The 19,121-nt window shown below is 52.7% G+C and overlaps 2 protein-coding genes across 6 annotated transcripts in view; one reads left to right on the forward strand and one right to left on the reverse strand.

The window, feature by feature from the left end:
* Window positions 1-583, reverse strand: part of KATNIP (katanin interacting protein) — a 218,146-nt gene extending 217,563 nt beyond the window's left edge. For all 3 annotated transcript variants that reach the window (XM_047780241.1, XM_047780240.1, XM_047780239.1), the window contains exon 1: window positions 540-583. In XM_047780241.1, coding sequence (XP_047636197.1) covers window positions 540-546 — 7 coding nt within the window. In that variant the 5' untranslated portion in view covers window positions 547-583. The remainder of the gene's footprint in view (window positions 1-539) is intronic.
* Window positions 584-780: 197 nt separating this feature from the next.
* GTF3C1 (general transcription factor IIIC subunit 1) overlaps window positions 781-19,121 on the forward strand; it is a 70,298-nt gene continuing 51,957 nt past the window's right edge. For all 3 annotated transcript variants that reach the window (XM_047780242.1, XM_047780243.1, XM_047780244.1), the window contains exons 1-6: window positions 781-1,046; window positions 6,199-6,408; window positions 8,127-8,303; window positions 8,910-9,053; window positions 10,397-10,493; window positions 15,667-15,790. In XM_047780242.1, coding sequence (XP_047636198.1) covers window positions 826-1,046; window positions 6,199-6,408; window positions 8,127-8,303; window positions 8,910-9,053; window positions 10,397-10,493; window positions 15,667-15,790 — 973 coding nt within the window. In that variant the 5' untranslated portion in view covers window positions 781-825. The remainder of the gene's footprint in view (window positions 1,047-6,198; window positions 6,409-8,126; window positions 8,304-8,909; window positions 9,054-10,396; window positions 10,494-15,666; window positions 15,791-19,121) is intronic.

Genomic DNA, 19,121 nt, shown 5'->3' on the forward strand with positions numbered 1-19,121 from the left:
TAAAATGGGATAACACTGACCTCCAAAGACTGTTAGGAAGCTTAGCCAGTTGCCCGACAGCTCTTACAGAGTTCCCGGCACTGAACCATTCTAAGCAGCAAAGCACAGAAAGAGAGTATTCCCTAGTCTCCTCCTACCCCCCTTATCAAGTCCCATTTGTCGACAGCTGATGATTGCACTCACGACGACGCTTTCCCTCTTACCAACTCCCATGTCCCACAGCTCCACATCCCAGGATACACAAAATTCCCCTCAGTCCTCTATTTCTCTTTCCCACACAAAACCCCTTCACTGAGGTCCCGGACAGCGCCGGGTTCCACAACGACGACAGGCAGCACAGCGACCAAATCACTGACCACTCCCCCCAGTCTCTTCTTCCCACCCTGGAACACTAAGGCTCCCTTTCCCTCAGACGGAAACCACCTTGGGTCAGGCAGCGGTGGTCCAGCTGTCTGTGGCCTAGGGTTCCTCCCAGAGGGCCCTCAGGAGGGATGGGAGAGTAACTGCCAGACCCCCTGGAGGGGCCCACGGACACTCACCGTCCATCCCTGGAGGCGGTGGTTCCGGGTGCTCGCACCGGAAGCGGCCCCTATACTGTTTGCAGTTCCCCTGGTTACTGCGGAGTTCCCGACCAATGGCGGTGGAGCTCTACGCAATGAACCCGCCCCAAAGGGAGTTACGTCACGACTGTGCTCTGGAACTCCTCCTCCAGTCCCTGGATTCGCCCCGCCTTCCGGGCTGCTGGTCGTTGTGCGCAGGCGCGATGGACTAGGGCCCTCCGCGGCGTGTGCGCAGGCGCCGCAGCTGCAGCCAACTGAAGTAGCAATGGACGCGCTAGAGTCGTTGTTGGACGAGGTGGCCCTGGAGGGGCTTGATGGCCTGTGTCTGCCCGCGCTTTGGAGCCGTCTGGAGACACGAGTGCCGCCCTTCCCGCTGCCTTTGGAGCCCTACACACAGGAGTTTCTGTGGCAGGCCCTTGCCACGCATCCGGGCATCAGCTTCTACGAGGAGCCTCGGGAACGACCAGATCTCCAGCTCCAGGACCGGTCAGCGGCCTGGCCCTCCGGGTGGGCGGGCGAGGGCAGGGTTCGGGGTCTGATGGAGCTGGGAGGGGTCCAGGTCGTTTCGGGAGCGGAGAGAAAGGAGTGGAAGCGAAAGGAAGACCCGCAGTCCGATGGGGGCGCGGACTAGGGCTGATTCGGGGTCCCTCGGGCCTGGCGGGGCCCAGGCGTCTGATGGAGTTCGGGGTGATTCGGTGATGTCCCATTATGTTCGTGTCTGTTTAGGGTGGCATTGGGCAAGACTGGGAGGATATTCTTTGGGTTTCAAAGAGTATTTTCTCTAAATGGAGCTTGGCTTTAGAGCCAGAAGGCTCTTAAGAGCGAGACCAGAGTCAAGTTGATGGAAATTCCCTGGCGGCCCAGCGGTTAAGAATTAGGCGTTGCCACTATTGTGGCTGGGATTCGATCCCTGGCCGGGGAACTTTGGTATGCTGCGGGCGCTGCCCAAAAAAAAAAGGCTGCAGACAGTGGAGTTAACCAGCCTTAATGGAACATTCATTCCCTGCTGGCCTAGAGAGCCTAAGGCAACCAGACAGCTGTACCACAACAATAATAGTAGTAATAATAGCTCACATTTATTTAGCTCTTGGTATGGCCTGATACTATTCTAAGATCTTGTTCTGGGAGCTTTGGGAGATGGAACCCACTTCCTTCTCACAGTGACTCCACGAGGAAGGTGGTTGTCTTCCCCATTTTGCAGAGGAGGAAACAGTGGTGGAGAGAGCTAAGTAACCTGTCCCTCAGTCGTGGAGATTGGAAGTGACTGAGTGTTGATTCAAAACCAGGGCATCTGTCTCCCAAGTCTGTACTCTTTTTTTTTTTCCCCTCGGCCACACCCTCAACATATGGACGTTCCAGGGCCAGGAATGGAATCCAGACCAGTGCTGTGACCTGTGCCACAGCTGTGGCAATGCCAGATCCCTAATCCACTGAGCTACAGTGGGAACTCCCCGAGTCTGTACTCTTAAGCCCTATGGTGAGGTGCAGGAGAGGTTCCCAGAGGTAATCTGGTCTAAAACAAGATTTAAAGGAGTTCCTGTTGTGACACAGTGGAAATGAATCTGCCTAGTATCCATGAGGATGCAGGTTCGATCCCTGGCCTCGCTCAGTGGCTTAAGGATCCATGAGATGTGGCATAGGTCTCGGACTTGGCTTGGATCTAGTGTGGCTGTGGCTGTGGTGTAGGCTGGCAGCTATTGCTCCAAGTCAACCCTAGCCTGGGAATTTCCATATGCTGTGGGTGCGGTCCTAAAAAAGCAAAAAACCCCACAAAAAACAAGACTTAAAAGGTTGGATTCAGGTGGCCAGTTGGCAGGGTATTCTGGACAGAGTACAGCAAATTCGAAAGCCTAAAGGAAGATAAATAAGACTGGTTGAAGTGTAGAACTGGAGGTAGTGAGTGGGGAATCATAGTTAATGTTTACATATACCTTTTTTTTTTGTCCCCAACCGAGGCATGCACAAGTTGGGCTAAGCCACTAGGGAACGCCCTAGTTCCTTATGCTTATTATATGCTTATTATGTATGCTTATTATATGCTTATTAAATATGCTTATTATAAGCAGGGACTCTTCTAAGATCCTTACATATAGCAAGTTATTTGCAAGTTATTTGATTTTTACACAACCTTTAGGAACTGGATAGTCTTTTTTTTTTTTTTTTTTTTTAATGGCCAGTTTCCCGGCCAGGGATTGAATTTAAGCCCCAGCTGCGACCTACACCACAGCTGCAGCAATGCCATATCCTTTAACCCGCTGCACCGGGCCAGGGATCAAGCCGCTGCAGCTGGATTCTTAACCCACTGCACCACAGCAGGAACTCCAGGAGCTGGATATTCTTTTTTTTTTTTTTTTAATGTTTTAAATTTTTTCCATCGTAGTTGATTTACAGTGTTCTTTCTGTCAGTTCCTACAATACAGCAAAATGACCTAGTCATACATGTATACATATATTTATATATATTCTTTTTCTCACATTATCCTCCATCATATTCCATCACAAGTGGAGCTGCTGTAGTTCCCATCGTGGCACAGTGGAAACGAATCCAACTAGGAACCATGAGGTTGCGGGTTTGATCCCTGGCCTCGCTCAGTGGGTTAAGGATCCGGGGTTGCCGTGAGCTGTGGGGTAGGTCGCAGACGCGGCTCGGATCTGGCACTGCTGTGGCTCTGATGCAGGCTGGCGGCAACAGCTCCGATTAGACCCTAGCCTGGGAACTTCCATATGCCTGTGGTGTGGCCCTAAAAGGACAAAAGACAAAAAAAAAAAGTAGAGTTGAATATTCTTATCCCCATTTTCCTGAGGAGAAAATTGAGGCACAGAGAAGTTAAGTGATTTCAGCTAGTGAGGACAGAAACCAGAATCTGAATCCAGCAAGTCTGGGTTCAGGATTCAGTTCACTCTGACCTTAACCAATTGGACTGGATTGGTTTTTCAATCTACTCAAAGCCTAAGCTACTGAAGGGAGGATCAGACTATGGGCAAAGAGTGAAGTCGAAAAGTTCCCGCTCTGGTGCAGTAGGGTTAAGGATCCAGCCTTGTCTCTGCGGCAGACAGCTTTGATCCCCAACCCAGTGCAGTGGGTTAAGGATCCAGTGTTGCCACAGCTGCGATCTATGTCACAGCTGCAGCTCAGACTCGGCCCATGGCCCGGGAACTTCCATGTGCCTCGGGTGCGGCCATTAAAAAAAAAAAAAAGTTGAGCGATCTGTAGCAATCACAAACAATGGTGGGTGTGAGAATGAAGAGGAGAAGCGATGGAATCAGACAAGAGGTAGAAGAATCGAGAGGATGTCGTGGCTGATGGGCTGTGAAGTCGAAGGAGAGGTAGGAATGGAGGATGGTGCCGTCTGGTTCCTTTTTTTTTTTTTGGTCTTTTTACTATTTCTTTGGGCCGCTCCCGCAGCATATGGAGGTTCCCAGGCTAGGGGTTGAATCGGAGCTGTGCCAGAGCCACAGCAACGCGGGATCCGAGCCGCGTCTGCAACCTACCCCACAGCTCACGGCAACGCCGGATCGTTAACCCACTGAGCAAGGGCAGGGACCGAACCCGCAACCTCATGGTTCCTAGTCGGATTCGTTAACCACTGCGCCACGACCGGAACTCCCCGTCTGGCTCCTGATGTTTGGGCGCCCGAGTGAACGCTGATGCCCTTCCCTGTAATAGGGAACCCAGAAGCCGGCTGGGAAGCTGAGCCAGGGAGGAGGGGAGGTGGAGAATGTATTATTATTATTATTATTATTTTTGTCTGTCTTTTTAGGGCCACACCCACGGCATAAGGAGGTTCCCAGGTTTAGGGTCTGATCGGAGCTGTAGCTGCTGGCCTACACCACAGCCACAGCAATGTGGGATCCGAGCCGTGTCTGCGACCTACACCACAACTCGAAGCAATGCCGGATCCTTAACCCACTGAGCAAGGCCAGGGATCGAACCCGCAACCTCATGGATACTAGTCGGGTCCGTTAACCGCTGAGCCAGGATGGGAACTCTGTGCCGAATGTACTCTGAGACCCATTGAGGTCCAGGTTCTTTTGGGTTCTCGTAGTGGAGAACTCTTTGGTAAACATCTGGAGTTCCCTTCGTGGCTCAGCAGGTTAAGGACCTGACATTGTCTCCTCGAGGATTCGAGTTTAATCCCTGGCCTATTGAGTGACTTAAGGATCAGCCTTGTATAGCAAGCTGCGTGGAGTAGGTCACAGATGCAGCTCAGATCCAGTGTTGCCATGGGTATGGTGTAGGCCTCAGCTGCAGCTCCGATTTGACCCCTCGCCCAGGAATTTCCGTATGCTGCAGGGGTGGCCATGAAAAGAAAAAAAATGAATGAATGAATGAATGAATGAACCATCTGGCTTCATGGGAGGAAAAGCAGGCTGGAGGGAGGCACTGAGCAGGATGAGGGCGTCATCCCATGTGGTTGGCCTGGATCATCCCCTGGAAGAGGGTGTAGCGTGACTGGAGGCCTTGAGACACTGGCCCTGGGGTGCCCCTGTGTTCAAAAGAAGCCTGGGGAACTGTGGCAGGAGGTGGAGGGACGCTGGGGAAGGTGTGATGTGAGCGTGGAGGGTTAGGTGATGCGGAGCTCACAGCAAGGCAGGGAAGAAAAGGGCCGACAAGCTTACCCCGGAGTTAGCCTCAGCTAGACTTGTACGCGTCACGAGCAAGATTCCCGAGGAAACCTTGACATCGGGGCGGACTGGACAAAAGATGGAGCAGAACTCAAAGGCTGTCACCTGTGCTGTTGATAAGAGGCGACTGGGAGAAAGTGGTACCAAGCGGGGGAAGGAGGGGCTCTTTTGGAGGCGGGGAGTGCCAGTCGTCACTTTGGTTTTGAGTTCATCCAATTTGAGATGTAGATAATTGAAGATGGGGTGTTCCCATCTTGGCACAGGGAAAGCGAATCCGACTGGGAACCATGAGGTTGAGGGTTCGATCCCTGGCTTCGCTCAGTGGGTTAAGGATCCGGCGTTGCCGTGAGCTGTGGTGTAGGTTGCAGAGGCGGCTCGGATCTGCTGTTGCTGTGGCTGTGGTGTAGGCTGGCAGTTGTAGCTCCGATGGGACCCCTAGCCTGGGAACCTCCATATGATGCGGGTGCAGCGCTAAAAAGACAAAAAAAAAAAAAGACCAAAAACAAACAGAATAATTGAAGGTAGGATTCTTGTTTAGGGAGAAAAAAAGCAGGAGTGAGGAATTGATGGTGAGAATTGTTCACGTGCAAGTGATAATTGAAACCATAAAAATGGATGGAAGTACGAGAAGGATAATTGAAAGGAGATGGAAAGGTGACATCTTTAAGGAGGGGAGCCTTGAGTCATTAAGGCCAACCTGGATGGTTTGGAAACGAGGCACCAGACTTGGGAGGGAAACAGAAGGCCATGACTTGGGCCAGGCAGGTGGTTCTGGTTTCAGCAACTCAGCCCCCGGAGTGGATTCGGAGGCTCCTGGAAAGGTGTCTGTCGTCTGGGCTAGAGCACCAGGGATGCTGCACGTCCCGATGACCGGCGGTTGTTAGGCGGGAAGATGAGGTGACCTCGCTCCTTCTCTCCCACCTCTGCCAGCAGGTGTCAGAAGAGCCTGCCACACGTGTGTGACTTTGGAGGCCGAGTCGTGGTTTGATGTCTGTCCCCCCCCCCCCCTTAGGTATGAAGAAATTGATTTGGAAACGGGCATTTTGGAGTCCCGGCGGGACCCGGTGTCTTTGGAGGACGTCTACCCCATTCACATGATCTTAGAGAATAAAGATGGCATCCAGGGTTCGTGCCGGTACTTCAAGGAGAGGAAAAACATCACCAAGGAAATCAGGACCAAGGCGTTACAGCCCCGATGCACAATGGTGGAGGCCTTTGGCAGGTAACTGATCCGAACCCATGGGAACCTCGCGAGCAGCGTCTTTGGCCTTGTCTCTAGCTTCTTTTGTGAGCATCACGCTGGCTGGGACTAAACTTTGACTTGGAGATCAGGGCCAGAACCGTGAGCTGTGTCCCCCACGCAGCTGTCTGACTTGAGCCCCTGCCACTTGCCTCCCAACCCCTTCCCTGGGCTTCAGCCTGAAGGCACGGCGCTTGTCTCAGCGTCAGGGCTGCGGCCCGTGCCGTTCCTTCTGCCTCAGAATCTTCCCTTCGCCGCCTCCTTCTCTTCATTCGGCCTTCAACTCAACTCCTCTAAATGTTTCCCCCCGGAGTTCCCATGGTGGCGCAGTAGTTAACGAATCCGACTAGGAACCATGAGGTTGCGGGTTCGATCCCTGGCCTCGCTCAGTGGGTTAAGGATCTGGCGTTGCCGTGAGCTGTGGGGTAGGTTGCAGACATGGCTCGGATCCCGCGTTGCCATGGCTCTGGCGTAGGCTGGCAGCTACAGCTCCGATTGGACCCCTAACCTGGGAACCTCCATATGCCACAGAGCGGCCCAAGAAATGGCAAAAAAAGACCAAAAAAAAGGCAAAAAAAAGTGTCCCCCGGAGCCCAGGCATCATCATGTTAGTCTTTTTGATACCCAAAGTGATCTTAGGTGTTTATGTCCCTCTTTCCTCACCAGAGTGTAAATCTCCTGTCTTGTTCAAAGCTGTGTGTCTTGGGTGTTCCCATTGTGGCATAGCACAAACAAACCCGACTAGTATCCAAGAGGTTGTGGGTTCGATCCCTGGCCTCGCTCAGTGGGTGAAGGATCCAGTGTTGCCGTGAGCTGTGGGGTAGGTCACAGATGAGGCTCAGATCCTGTGTTGCTATGGCTGTGGCGTAGGCCGGCAGCTGTAGCTCCAATTACACCCCTAGCCTGGGAACTTCCATATGTCTTGGGTGCGGCCCTAAAAAGCAAAAAAAAAAAAAAAAAAAAAACCCAAAAAACAAAGCTGTGTGTCTTGGATCTAGCATGAGCCTGGCTCCTAAAAACACATGTTGGCTGATGGCTTGTTCTGTCGGGTTAGAAGTTGTAACCCCAGGTCTGGTCTTCGACAGACTGCAGGTCCATGGAAGGCCACTGCTCTCTTTTTGACTCAAGGCTGTTTCATCTGTCCAGTTCAGTAGGCGAGCTGATTCACTTGACAGGAACTTCCAGAGTCCCCGTTGTGCCCCAGAACCAGTCTAGGCACTGAGGATGTCCTGGGGAGCCAGTGGATAAGGGGCCCCCTGAATGAGGTCATTTCTGAGAGTCCTCGGTGCTGCGAAGAGTCTGGAAGTGGTCAGAGGTGGGGGTGGACTCTGGTTAGCATTTTCAGGAAGGCCTGAGCTATTGGTGTCTGAGCAGTGACCCAGATCATGAGGAGCAGTGGCCTAAAGATGTGGGGGCAGAGGACCAGCAGGGCAGGGTGGCAGCGAGGGTGTGTAGAATGTTCTAGGTGCGAGTTGGAAGTCTAATCTTTGGCCTGAGGGCTCCAAGCAAGGACACAGCAAGCTGCTCTGTTCCCCCGAACGTTGTGTGGGTCTAAGATGGAAACCCCCTCGACTGGGGGATTGGGAACCTCTAAGAAGAAGCGGAAAATGATGGTTCACTAAGGTTCTGCTTTGTCGTATTTCGGTTTTCTTAAGAATCCATTCAAGCGATTTCTTCCTGCCGTGGCTTCTGATTTGCAGGTGGGGGAAGAAACTGATCATCGTCGCCTCCCAGGACATGCGGTACCGGGCCTTGATCGGCCTGGAGGGCGACCCCGACCTGAAGCTCCCCGACTTCTCCTACTGCATTTTGGAGCGGCTCGGCCGGTCCCGGTGGCAGGGCGAGCTCCAGCGAGACCTCCACAGCACCGCTTTCAAGTGAGGGGGCTGCTTTGCTTCTCTGTTTTAAACACTAGGGCTCCCTGACCCTTGGACCCTGCCCCAGCCGCCCCCTGCCAACCCCCCTGCCAGCAGGGATCTGCTGACTTATCTCCCACGTTCCTCTCATCCCTGCCACCCGGGTGGTCCCCGAATCCATGGTGCTGGGAGGCACAGTGCCTTCTCTTTGAAGAGGCCCTGGGGAGACCAGAGCATTTATTGTCCACGCATTTGGACATTTTGAGAGTGGGAGGCGGAGCTGAGCAGAAGGGATGCTGGAGCAGTGGGCGTAAATTGAGACCATCCGCAGCCCATGGCCAATCAGCCCCTTGCTAACCTTTATCATCCCGTGTTCCCCACCCGACCCCGGCCATCCCTTTCACTCCGTGTCCCCCCGCCTCTCGCCTTCTGCCTCTCCTGGAGGTGTGCTCTTCGGCTGAGGCTCGGCTGCTCTTTGCAAGGCCACTGTCTCACAGTGATGGTTCTCTTAGATGGACTGGCCACATGTGTGTCTCTGGTGTCACCTCCGGAGAGAGGCTGTCTGCACTCTGGGGTGAAAAGCACCTGCAAAGTGAAATGAATGCCCACACTCTTCCTCTTGTCCAGGGTTGATGCTGGGAAGCTCCACTATCACAGGAAAATTCTGAACAAAAACGGGCTCATTACGATGCAGTCCCATGTGATCCGATTACCCACGGGAACCCAGCAGCACTCGATCCTCCTCCTCCTGAACCGGTTTCACATGGACAGGTACAGTGTGTAGACGGCAGAACGCTTCCCGACCTCTCTGTCTGAGCCTGTGTCTTAGGCCTTTAAAACTCACGGAGACAAGAGTTCGTGTTGTGGTTCAGTGGAAGAGAACCCTGACTTCTCCATTTTTACTGCCTTTCAATGAATGAAAGAATCAGTGAAGGCACAGATGTCGACTGCCTTCAAAAGACAAAAAAGGGAGTTCCCATCATGGCACAGCGTAACAAATCCGACTAGGAACCTTAAGGTTGCAGGTTCGATCCCTGGCCTCGCTCAGTGGGTTAAGGATCTGGCATTGCCGTGAGCTGTGGTATAAGTTGCAGACACGGCTTGGATCTGGTGTTGCTGTGGCTGTGGTGTAGGCCGCAGCTGTAGCTCTGATGGGACCCCTAGCCTGGGAACCTTCATATGCCGTGGGTGCAGCCCTAAAAAGCGAATGTATCTGCCTATAAAGAGGACATAAAATTGTGTCTCATGTAATTTTTAAGCTAGCGTGTTGAAATTCTGGATATCGTGGTGGCCTAAAGTAGGCTTCTTAGTACACCAGATTAAATTAAATTATTTATTAATTAATTATTTACCATTAAATTGATGGGTGTTTTACTCTGAATTCTAATGGCCAAATATCTTGAGGAAGGAGACCTGGGTTCATGTCTTGTGCCTGAATTTTATAAAAGCTTAACTTCTTTATGAAATAATCCCTGTCTTTCCTTACCAAGTGATTTGTAAGGAATGTATATATAGTTGCTTCCTAAACTTTTTTTTTTGGCATTTTAGGGCTGCACCTGCGGCATATTGAAGTTCCCAGGCTAGGGGTCGAATTGGAGCTGCAGCTACCAGCCTACACCACAGCCTCAGCAATGCAGGATCCGAGCTGCATCTGTGAGGATCCGAGCTGCATCTGTGACCTACACCACAGCTCATGGCAATGCCAGATCCTTAAGCCACAGAGCAAAGCCGGGGATGGAACCATCCTCATGGATCCTAGTCGGGTTCATTAACTGCTGAGCTACAACGGGAACTCCCTAAACTTTAAAGTATCATCAGAAGATGCAAGGCATTTTAAAGAGTCATTTCATTAAAGTTTTAGCCAGACAGTCTGGTCTGTACACGGCCACTAGTTAGGGGGCTGTGACTGTGGCTGAACCACTCAGTGCCCCAGACTCTCCTGTTGTAAAACAAAGGAGTTGGGCTGGATGATCTCTGAGACTTAGGACCAAGGTTCTGTAGTTTGATAATGTTATTTAAATCTTGTCATTTTAAAAAAACCCAAAAAACAAAAAAACAACTGGCAATCTTTAGCAGGAGCTCCGAAAAAATGAACGTTTTTGTGTTTCTCACAGGAGGAGCAAATACGACATCCTCATGGAGAAGCTTTCGGGTATGCTGAGCACCCGGAGTAACCACATAGAGACGTTGGGAAAGCTGAGGGAGGAACTGGTGAGCTGCCCGGGGCTTCGCACGAGCGGGGCTGACTCCATCTGTGCAGCAGTGGAGATCTTTGTCAAGTGTAGATTCAGTGCGTTGCAATTAAAAGCCCTCTTCTGGACCTGACCCTCCCCAACCGAGAAACAAGCAGGATTTTCTTTTGCTTTACAGAATGTAAGAAGGCTCAGTCTTTTTTTTTTTTTTTGGTCTTTTTAGGGCCGCACCTGAGGCCTCTGGAGGTTCCCAGGCTAGGGGTCCAATTGGAGCCACAGCTGCCGGCCTATGCCCCAGCCCCGGGCACCGCCGGATCCTGAACCCACTGCACGAGGCCAGGGATTGAACCTGCATCCTCATGGATCCTGGTCAGATTCATTTCCGTTGCACCACGATGGGAACTCCAGAAGGCTCAGTCTAATTGAAATCCTTCCTGCTTTTGATTAGCCTCCTCCATTTTCCGCAGGCTTTGCGCTAAGCCTTGCTGTAAAGGTTCACGTGGAATGGTCAGCCTGGGCATTCAGATTGACTTTTGTGATCAAGCTTGTAATTGTGTTCCCACTGGTCGGATGCCTAATTAACAGAGTGACTCTACTGAGGAGGAGGAGGTGGGACGACAGGGGAACAAGCGATTCCTGACCCGCTTCACCTTTGGGCGCAGGAACAGAGGCTGTGGTGCAGTGAGAGGAGGAAAGCGGGGTGGGGACCCTGCTTCCGGTCCAGGTAGAATAGTCTTCAGTGGAAGTTAGGAAAGCCGTGACATTGGAAGTGGGAGGAAGATAAAACTGTCCTGTACGTTAAATGATAGAACCTAAAGCCAGGGTTTGGGGATGGTTATAATTCGTTCCCCAAAGGAGCGTGGCTTAGAGTCTGGCTAGTGACTCCAGGAAGATCTTGCTCCTTACCTTGTGCTGCTGCCCTGGTGAGGCCCTGCTCTCTGGTGTCACTGTACACAGGGAAGGGCTCCTTCTGTGCTGCTAAATGCATTGTGTGCCCAGGTCTTTTTAAAGCGAGGTTGGAGTTCCCGTCATGCTGCAGTGGTTAACGAATCCGACAAGGAACCATGAGGTTGCGGGTTTGATCCCTGGCCTCGCTCAGTGGGTTAAGGATCCGGCATTGCCGTGAGCTGTGGTATAAGTCACAGACGTGGCTCAGATCCTGTGTGGCTGTGGCTGTCGTGTAGGCTGGCGGTTGCAGCTCTGATTAGACCCCTGGCCTGGGAACCTCCATATGCCGCCCCTGCAGCCCTAAAAAGAAAAAAAGAAAAAAAACCAACAGAGGTTATGGGAGTCCCCATGGTGGTAGAGGGGTTAAGGATCTAGTGGTGTCTCTTGGGAGGCACATGTTCAATCTCCAGCCCAGTACAGTAGGTTAAGGATCCAGCATTGCTGCAGTTGTAGCGTAGTTAGCAGCTGCAGCTCGGATTGAACCCGTGGCCCAGGAGCTTCCATATGCCGCAGGTGTGGCCAAAAAATGAAGGAAAAAAAAAAAAAGCAGAGGTCATGAACCAGGTCTTGAGGGTCAGCTTTGGCCTCCACATGGTTAAAAGAGAACTCTGCCTTAGCATTTTTTCAAAATTGAGATTTCACATCAAAATCTAGGTTGCCAGCTTCCCTTGAAATAGTCGGAGCCTCTGTTCAGCCTGGGCTGCAGTCTCTCATGACAGCAGTTATCTGGAGCTGGTCATGTGCTAGCCAGTGTGCCCTGCGCCCCCAGGCCCCTCATCTCCTGTCAGCTCTCAGACACTCAAGGCAGTGCCATTTGTCACTCCGGGAGCACTGCTGTTTAGAAGGAGATAAATATGTCTGGGTATTTGAATGTCTATCAAAAGTGGGGCATAAGGAGTTCCCATTGTGGCTCAGCCGGTTACAAACCCGACTAGTATCTCTGAGGATTCGATCCCTGGCCTCGCTCGGTGGGTTAAGGATCCAGCATTGCCGTGGGTTGCAGACGCAGCTCGGATCCTGTGTTGCTGTGGCTGTGGTGGAGGCCGGCAGCTGCAGCTCTGATGGGACCCCCAGCCTGGGAACTGCCATATGCTACAGGTGCAGCCCTAAAAAGTGGAAAAAAAGAAAAAAGTGGGGAATAAAAGCCTGATGAGGCCTCTTCCTGAGAGACCCTGTTCAAAATGAAGGCAAGTCCTACTTGCTCAGCAAAGAAATATCTGCCTGCTTTGTCCTTGGTACTGTGTGCCCAGGCCCGCTGGGGACTGAGCCCTTCTGCCCTGCTGTGTCACTCGCCGGTGGAGAGACTGGGGGGTGAGCCTGGTGTCAGGCCAGCCCTGTGGATGATCTGAGCGACAAGATGTGACTGACACAGGACTTTGTTTAGTCACTTAGTCATTTGTTTATTCACTCAACCAGTACTTGAGGGAGTGTCGGCTTGGAGTCAGAGCTGCGTTCCGCGACACAATGACGAATAGTAACCGGGGGCTCGAGGTCTCCTGCCGTCATGCGGTCTGATCGGAGGGGCCACGTGTGACCACACACTCAGGCCAGGCTGCCCCTCGGAAGTGTGTGTCTGAGCCCCGTGAAAGGAGCCATGGGCTTCCTCAAGAGAGCTGGGCAGCTCCCGAGAAGATTAGAGGGAGCAGGTGTTCCCCGAGGCGGCACACCTTGGAGCAAAGGCTTGTTTTTGAGGGGGGCCGTGACCCGGGGTGGGGGCAGCCAGGTGGCCGCGTTCCCCGGGCAGGAGTAGTAAGAGACGTGGCTGGAAAGGCAAGTTGGGGCCCAAAAGAAAGGTCTAGAAAGAAAGAGTGCCAGGCCGCGGAGTTAGGTTTTAGCCTTTAGCCTCATAAACAGCTGGCGGTGGTTTATAAGTGGAGATGTTGCAAGAGACAAGTGTTCAGGAAATGAACTGATGGTAGAGGGGAGACAGGGCGGCCCGGGGCTGTGGCCTCGGGCCAGGTGAGCCCCTGGCTGGAATGGTCTGTGATATTTTGGGGGCCGGCACTAGCAGGACCTGGCGAGTGACTAAAGCCAGGGTGTGTTGGGGAGGCAAGGGGGCAGGAGCCCTGCTGCCTGGCTTGAGTGGCGGCCCCTCCCTGGACGGGAGCTGGAGGGCAGCTTCTGCTTGATCACTGCCAAGCTGCCCCCCTACTGCCCCTCGGAAGCCAGTGCCTGACCTCCATAGACATTCAGCATGTGTTTGCTGCCTGTGTGTGTGACTAGAGTGTTCAGAAAGAGGAATGAGTTTGTGTGGTGACGAAGCACGTGACAAATTTGATTTTGGGCTTGATCGAGTATGAAGATCTTCTGGGACTTTGGCTTGGCGACGCCTAGTCAGCAGCTGCAAAGTGGTGGGGAGGGGGGTGGGGGGGGGCAGGGAAAGCCGAGCGGGATTTGGTGAATAATCAGCCCCTGGAGGAGGTGGATGCCATGGATGTGGGGGCTGCCTTTTGGGGGAGTGGGCGAGGCTTCTTTCACCTTCCGCCGGACAGACTGAGCGAGCCCTCGGGGACCGGCCCCCTCAAGGCAGGGACTCCATCATCCTCCCTCGCTTAGGACCGTCCCCGGCTCAGGGCCATCTGTTGAGGGCCGGGGTTTGATGGATGGGTTTCTTCCCTGGCGCCGGGGGCACGGGCTAGATTAACGATAGATGCCAGTTCCAAGCCAGTGGCTTGAACGAGCCATATGCCAGTCGACTCTCATTTCCTGATAACCGTATGTGCTGCTGCCCAGCAGCCAGCGCGCGGGCTCCCCCGAGAAGTGATCACACATGCGTGGGTACAAGGAAACCTGGGAGACTCCACCAGCCCCTCGTGGTCGAGAGTGCCTCCTGCTGCCCCTCCCAGAGCTGACAGTGGCGGTCACTTGGCTGCCTGCTCCAGAGGTGGCGAAAGCAACACTCACAGTGGCCAGGCAGGTGGTGGGAGTTAGTGGAACAGGCCAAGTGTCAGACAATGTTTTGGTATCGGTAGGGAGTCAAGACGTATTTAGCTTTCTTCTTACCTGCCATGGGACAAAAGCCCCGCAGAAACGGGGAGACACGGGAACTGAGCTTTAAGGGGTCGGGCGGGAGGAGAAAGTGGGCCGTCCAGGCTGGCGTGGCTGCAGCTGGTCCGCGCCTCCCGCCTGCTGCTGCTCTCCGGAACCACAGGCCTGGCATTTGTTGCCAGATCCTGTTTTTCCAGAGAAGCCAGAATCTGGTTTTTGACATAAAATCTCTCGCTTTTCAATGCTGGCAAGTAAGTTACCTTCAAACCAAACCAAACCAAACCCGCGTAGATGAAAAACATGTGGCCTGCCCTGGAGGCTGCTTGTCAGGAGCCCCGACAGTCGGGAGCGAGCACCAGTGGTCGTTTTGGGTGTCTTGTCGTCGTCGTCACCTCCCAGCAACGTGAGTGAGAGGCTGGATGTACTCGTCCTCAATTTGTTGAAACTTCACAGACTAAATATTTTAAAAGTATTTTTAAAATTTTTTTCTATTCCACTGCCTGTGGGAGGCGTGTGTGTGCTGGGGGTTTATTTGTTACTAACTAATACGCTTCTTTAGTTAAACCACGACAAAATGAAAAGCTTCACAGGGAAATCTCCTAGCACTGCCCCCGTTGGCCTCATCCTCACCCCCCCTTTCAGGATCTCTAGACAAATCTCTTGCCCTGTCTAGTAATCAAAAGGTAGGATGGCGAATTCCCTGGCGGCCTAGCAGTTAAGGGTTCCATCCCTGGCCTGAAACTTCTGCATGCTGCAGGCGCAGCAAAAACAAAAACAGAAGTTCGAGTTGTGGCTCGGCGGTAATGAACCGGGCTAGGATCCACAAGAACGTGGGTTCGATCCCTGGCCTCGCTGAGTGGGTAGAGGATCCGGTGTTGCCCTGAGCTGTGGTGTAGGTCGTAGACAGGGCTCGGATCTGTCGTCGCTGTGGCTGGCAGCTGTAGCTCCAGCTTAGACCCCTCTAGCCTGGGAACTTCATGTGCTGTGGGTGCAGCCCTCAAAAAAAAAAAGAAAAAAAAAACCACCCCAAAACCAGAAACAGTAGGATGGTTTCTGCCCAGACTTGTTTTGGTCCCTGAACAAGGTGGCTTGGTCATTAGTCATTAGGTCGCTAGGTCCTTAGTGCCGCCTGCATTTCCTCTTTCAAGATAATCGGTTAACTCGGGCCCCAAACTTGTGTCTGTTTACATGACCCCCCAGGGGCGTCGGACACCTTGCGCGTCCCTAACAGCGGCGCGTGAATTTCCTTTCGGCAGGGGCTGTGCGAGAGGACGTTTAAGCGCCTGTACCAGTACATGCTGAACGCGGGGCTGGCGAAGGTGGTGTCGCTCCCCTTACAAGAGATCCACCCTGAACGGGGACCGTGTAAGACCAAGAAAGGTAAGGGCAGCCTCGGCGCGTCCCTGGGCTGCACGGACCGCTTCCACCTCTCTGTTCCGCAGGGCTGGGCTCAGGACCTTCTGTATGAAACGGGCTCAGGAGGCGTTTGCTGGATGAAGGCAGTTCTGACTCCCAGCAGACATCTCTCTGTGAATGTCCCTCCACCATCGCACCCTCCTGGGGTCCAGACACCAAATTCATCTTCTCCTTCTTGTGATCAGCCTCTGTTCATTGTTCAGCCAGCGCGTTTGACGTACCTAATCCGTGTCACATGATGGCATTCTCTAGCCCTGCAAGCAGGTGGTGGTATTAGCATTTTACGCGTAAGAGCTGCCAAGGGGAGTTCCCATCGTGGCTCAGTGGTTAACGAACCCAACGAGTATCCATGAGGACACAGGTTCAATCCCTGGCCTCGTTCAGTGGGTGGGTTAAGGATCCAGCGTTACCGTGAGCTGTGGTGTTGGTCACAGATGCAGCTCGGATCTGCTATTGCTGTGGCTGTGGTGTAGGCCGGCAGCTGCAGCTCTGATTCGACCCCTAGCCTGGGAACCTCCATATGCCTCAGGTGAGGCCCTAAAAAGACAAAAAAAAGGCACCAGGTAACTTATAAGTGGTTAAGCAAAATCAGGAAGTGGCGGAGGTGGGATTCGACCCTTCTGAGAAAGGTAACTGAAGGACAATAGACGGTAAAACTGTAAAAGCCTTCCTTAGTCCTTTGTTTTTCTGTCTCCTTGATGTTTATCCCATGTTTATCCGTCTTGATTAACCCAAGTCATTTCCAAAGCTGAGGGTCAGAGCGTTCAGTCGAAGATGCAGAAGGGATCCATGCGTCTATCCTCATTCTTGCCAGCTCCTCCCGAGAGAGGATGGGGATATAGACGGAATAAACCCCCAAGAACAGAGACTAGGACAGGAAGTGGCAGCAGAGAGAGTCCGCGACCACAGTTCTGTGCTCAGAGGCAGGTGAGCCGATGGAAACTGACCGGGCCGATGGGGAAAGCTGAACGCCTGTGCAGGGCAGTAGCCCAGAGTGGACACCTTAGGCCTGAATTAAACCAGGGGCCTCTGGAGGCACCAGTTGGATGAGGCCAGAGATTATTGAGGAGTAGTCTGCGTGAAGGGCCGTTGTACCCCAGGTCCCCTCCAATACTTGGCCAAGCGAAGACGCCTTTTCCCCAGAGACAGGTCTGGACTCCGTGGCTGAGTCTTTTCTCATCAGGACCTCCAGTGAGTCCTTTTCCTTGGACCCCCACCCCCCACCCCCACCCCCCGCCCCGACCCTGCACCCAAAAGAAGAATCCCAGCCAGTGACAGGGTGCAGGTCTGATAACAGGGCTGTGTGACAGTCTCCACACACAACGGGTGGGTGTCCTCTCTGCCTCTCCCCCTGCGACCCCTAGAGCATGGGCAGCCAGGTTTATAGTCCCCGAAGGCAGAGGCTGGAGGCATCTTTGCTGCAGAAACTGACCCGTCGCGGAGAAAAGTCTTCTGGATCCTGAAATTTAGGGGTTTCCAAGCACAGTGGAAGCCCGCACAGTGGTGACCTCTCCCATCCTTCTCCCCACCCTGCAAAACACAGGACTTTCGGGCAGCAATTTAAGGTCTCACCAAACATTTGAGAACTGTAGCATGACGTTAACGGAAACAAACCAACTTAGGAAGTAGAAATAAAGTGAGGAGTAGAAGAAAACACAAGTGAATCCCTGGAGAGAGAGAAGACACCGCATCCATGAAACCAGAGCAAGAGGCTGTAAAGGAGGGACAGGTAGAACATAAAAAAGAAAGAACGATTATTGCAATGAAAGATTTAGTGGAAGGAAAGATGGTGAGATAAAGGTGAGAGAAATCTCCTGGAAAGAAAGACACTCAAAAGGGATGGAAAGAAAGACACTCAAAAGGGATGGAAGCAGGAGAGGTCAGGTGCGAAAATAAGAGGCTGAGCCTAAAAGATCCATCAGCCACGCGGTAGGGGCCAGAAGGTGTGTGTGTGTGTGTGTGTGTGTGTGTGTGTGTGTGTGTGTGTGTGTGTTGGGGAGTAGGGAGGGCGAGATGACAGGAAATGACACAGGGACACTCAAAAGGGATGGAAAGAAAGACACTCAAAAGGGATGGAAGCAGGAGAGGTCAGGTGCGAAAATAAGAGGCTGAGCCTAAAAGATCCATCAGCCACGCGGTAGGGGCCAGAGGGTGTGTGTGTGTGTGTGTGTGTGTGTGTGTGTGTGTGTTTGTGTGTGTGTTGGGGAGTAGGGAGGGCGAGATGACAGGAAATGACACAGGGACACTCAAAAGGGATGGAAAGAAAGACACTCAAAAGGGATGGAAGCAGGAGAGGTCAGGTGCGAAAATAAGAGGCTGAGCCTAAAAGATCCATCAGCCACGCGGTAGGGGCCAGAAGGTGTGTGTGTGTGTGTGTGTGTGTGTGTGTGTGTGTGTGTGTGTGTGTGTGTGTGTGTGTGTGTGTGTGTGTGTGTGTGTGTGTGTTGGGGAGTAGGGAGGGCGAGATGACAGGAAATGACACAGGGAACATTCTCAGATCTGAGGGATGTTAGTTCTAGATCAGAAGACCTAGGGAACATTCTCAGATCTGAGGGATGTTAGTTCTAGATCAGAAGACCTAGCAGGTGCCTAGCAAGATGAATGCAGAGAAATCCACGCCAGGATCCAGCAGCCTGAAATTTCAGAAGCCTGGGGCTGCAGAACCTCCATCAGACTTCCCAGTCGTAGCAGAAGCTGGAAGACCTTGGAGCAGCATCCTCCGCTTTTTGAAAAGGATGGACTTTCACCGTGGACATCTTTATTCAGCTTTACCATCGATGAGGTGGGAGAAGAAGGACATCCTCAGACAGGCGGGTCAGAAACAATTCATCTCTCGTCTCCCACATGCCCTTTTCGGGGCTCCAGGAGGATGTACGCCATCAAATGACTGACTAAGCCAAGAGACAGGAAAACTTTGGGTCCGGGAAGCAGGGAGGACAAGAGAAAACCTGGAGAGATGATGAAGGGACGTCATGGCGACAGACTCCAGGGGAGGGAAGTATGTCCACGGGGAAGATCAGTCGCCTGGTGCCTGTGACCGAGTGTAGGGAAAGCTGTATGCCGCCGAGTGTGAGTGTGAGTTAGTGATGGGTCCCCAGAACACCAAGCACATGAGAAAAAGGTATTCACATCAGGTGAACCTGAAAAGGTGTATAAATTTTTTTTTTTCCGTATTTTTAGGGCCACACCCTTGGCATATGGAGGTTCCCAGGCTAGGGGGCCACATCTAACAGTGGATTTGGTTGGCCTCGTGGTGTTTGTTTCAGTCGTTGTTGTTAGCATTTTATTTTATTTT

Source organism: Phacochoerus africanus, chromosome 5 (assembly GCF_016906955.1).
Source record: "Phacochoerus africanus isolate WHEZ1 chromosome 5, ROS_Pafr_v1, whole genome shotgun sequence".
Lineage (NCBI taxonomy): Eukaryota > Metazoa > Chordata > Mammalia > Artiodactyla > Suidae > Phacochoerus > Phacochoerus africanus.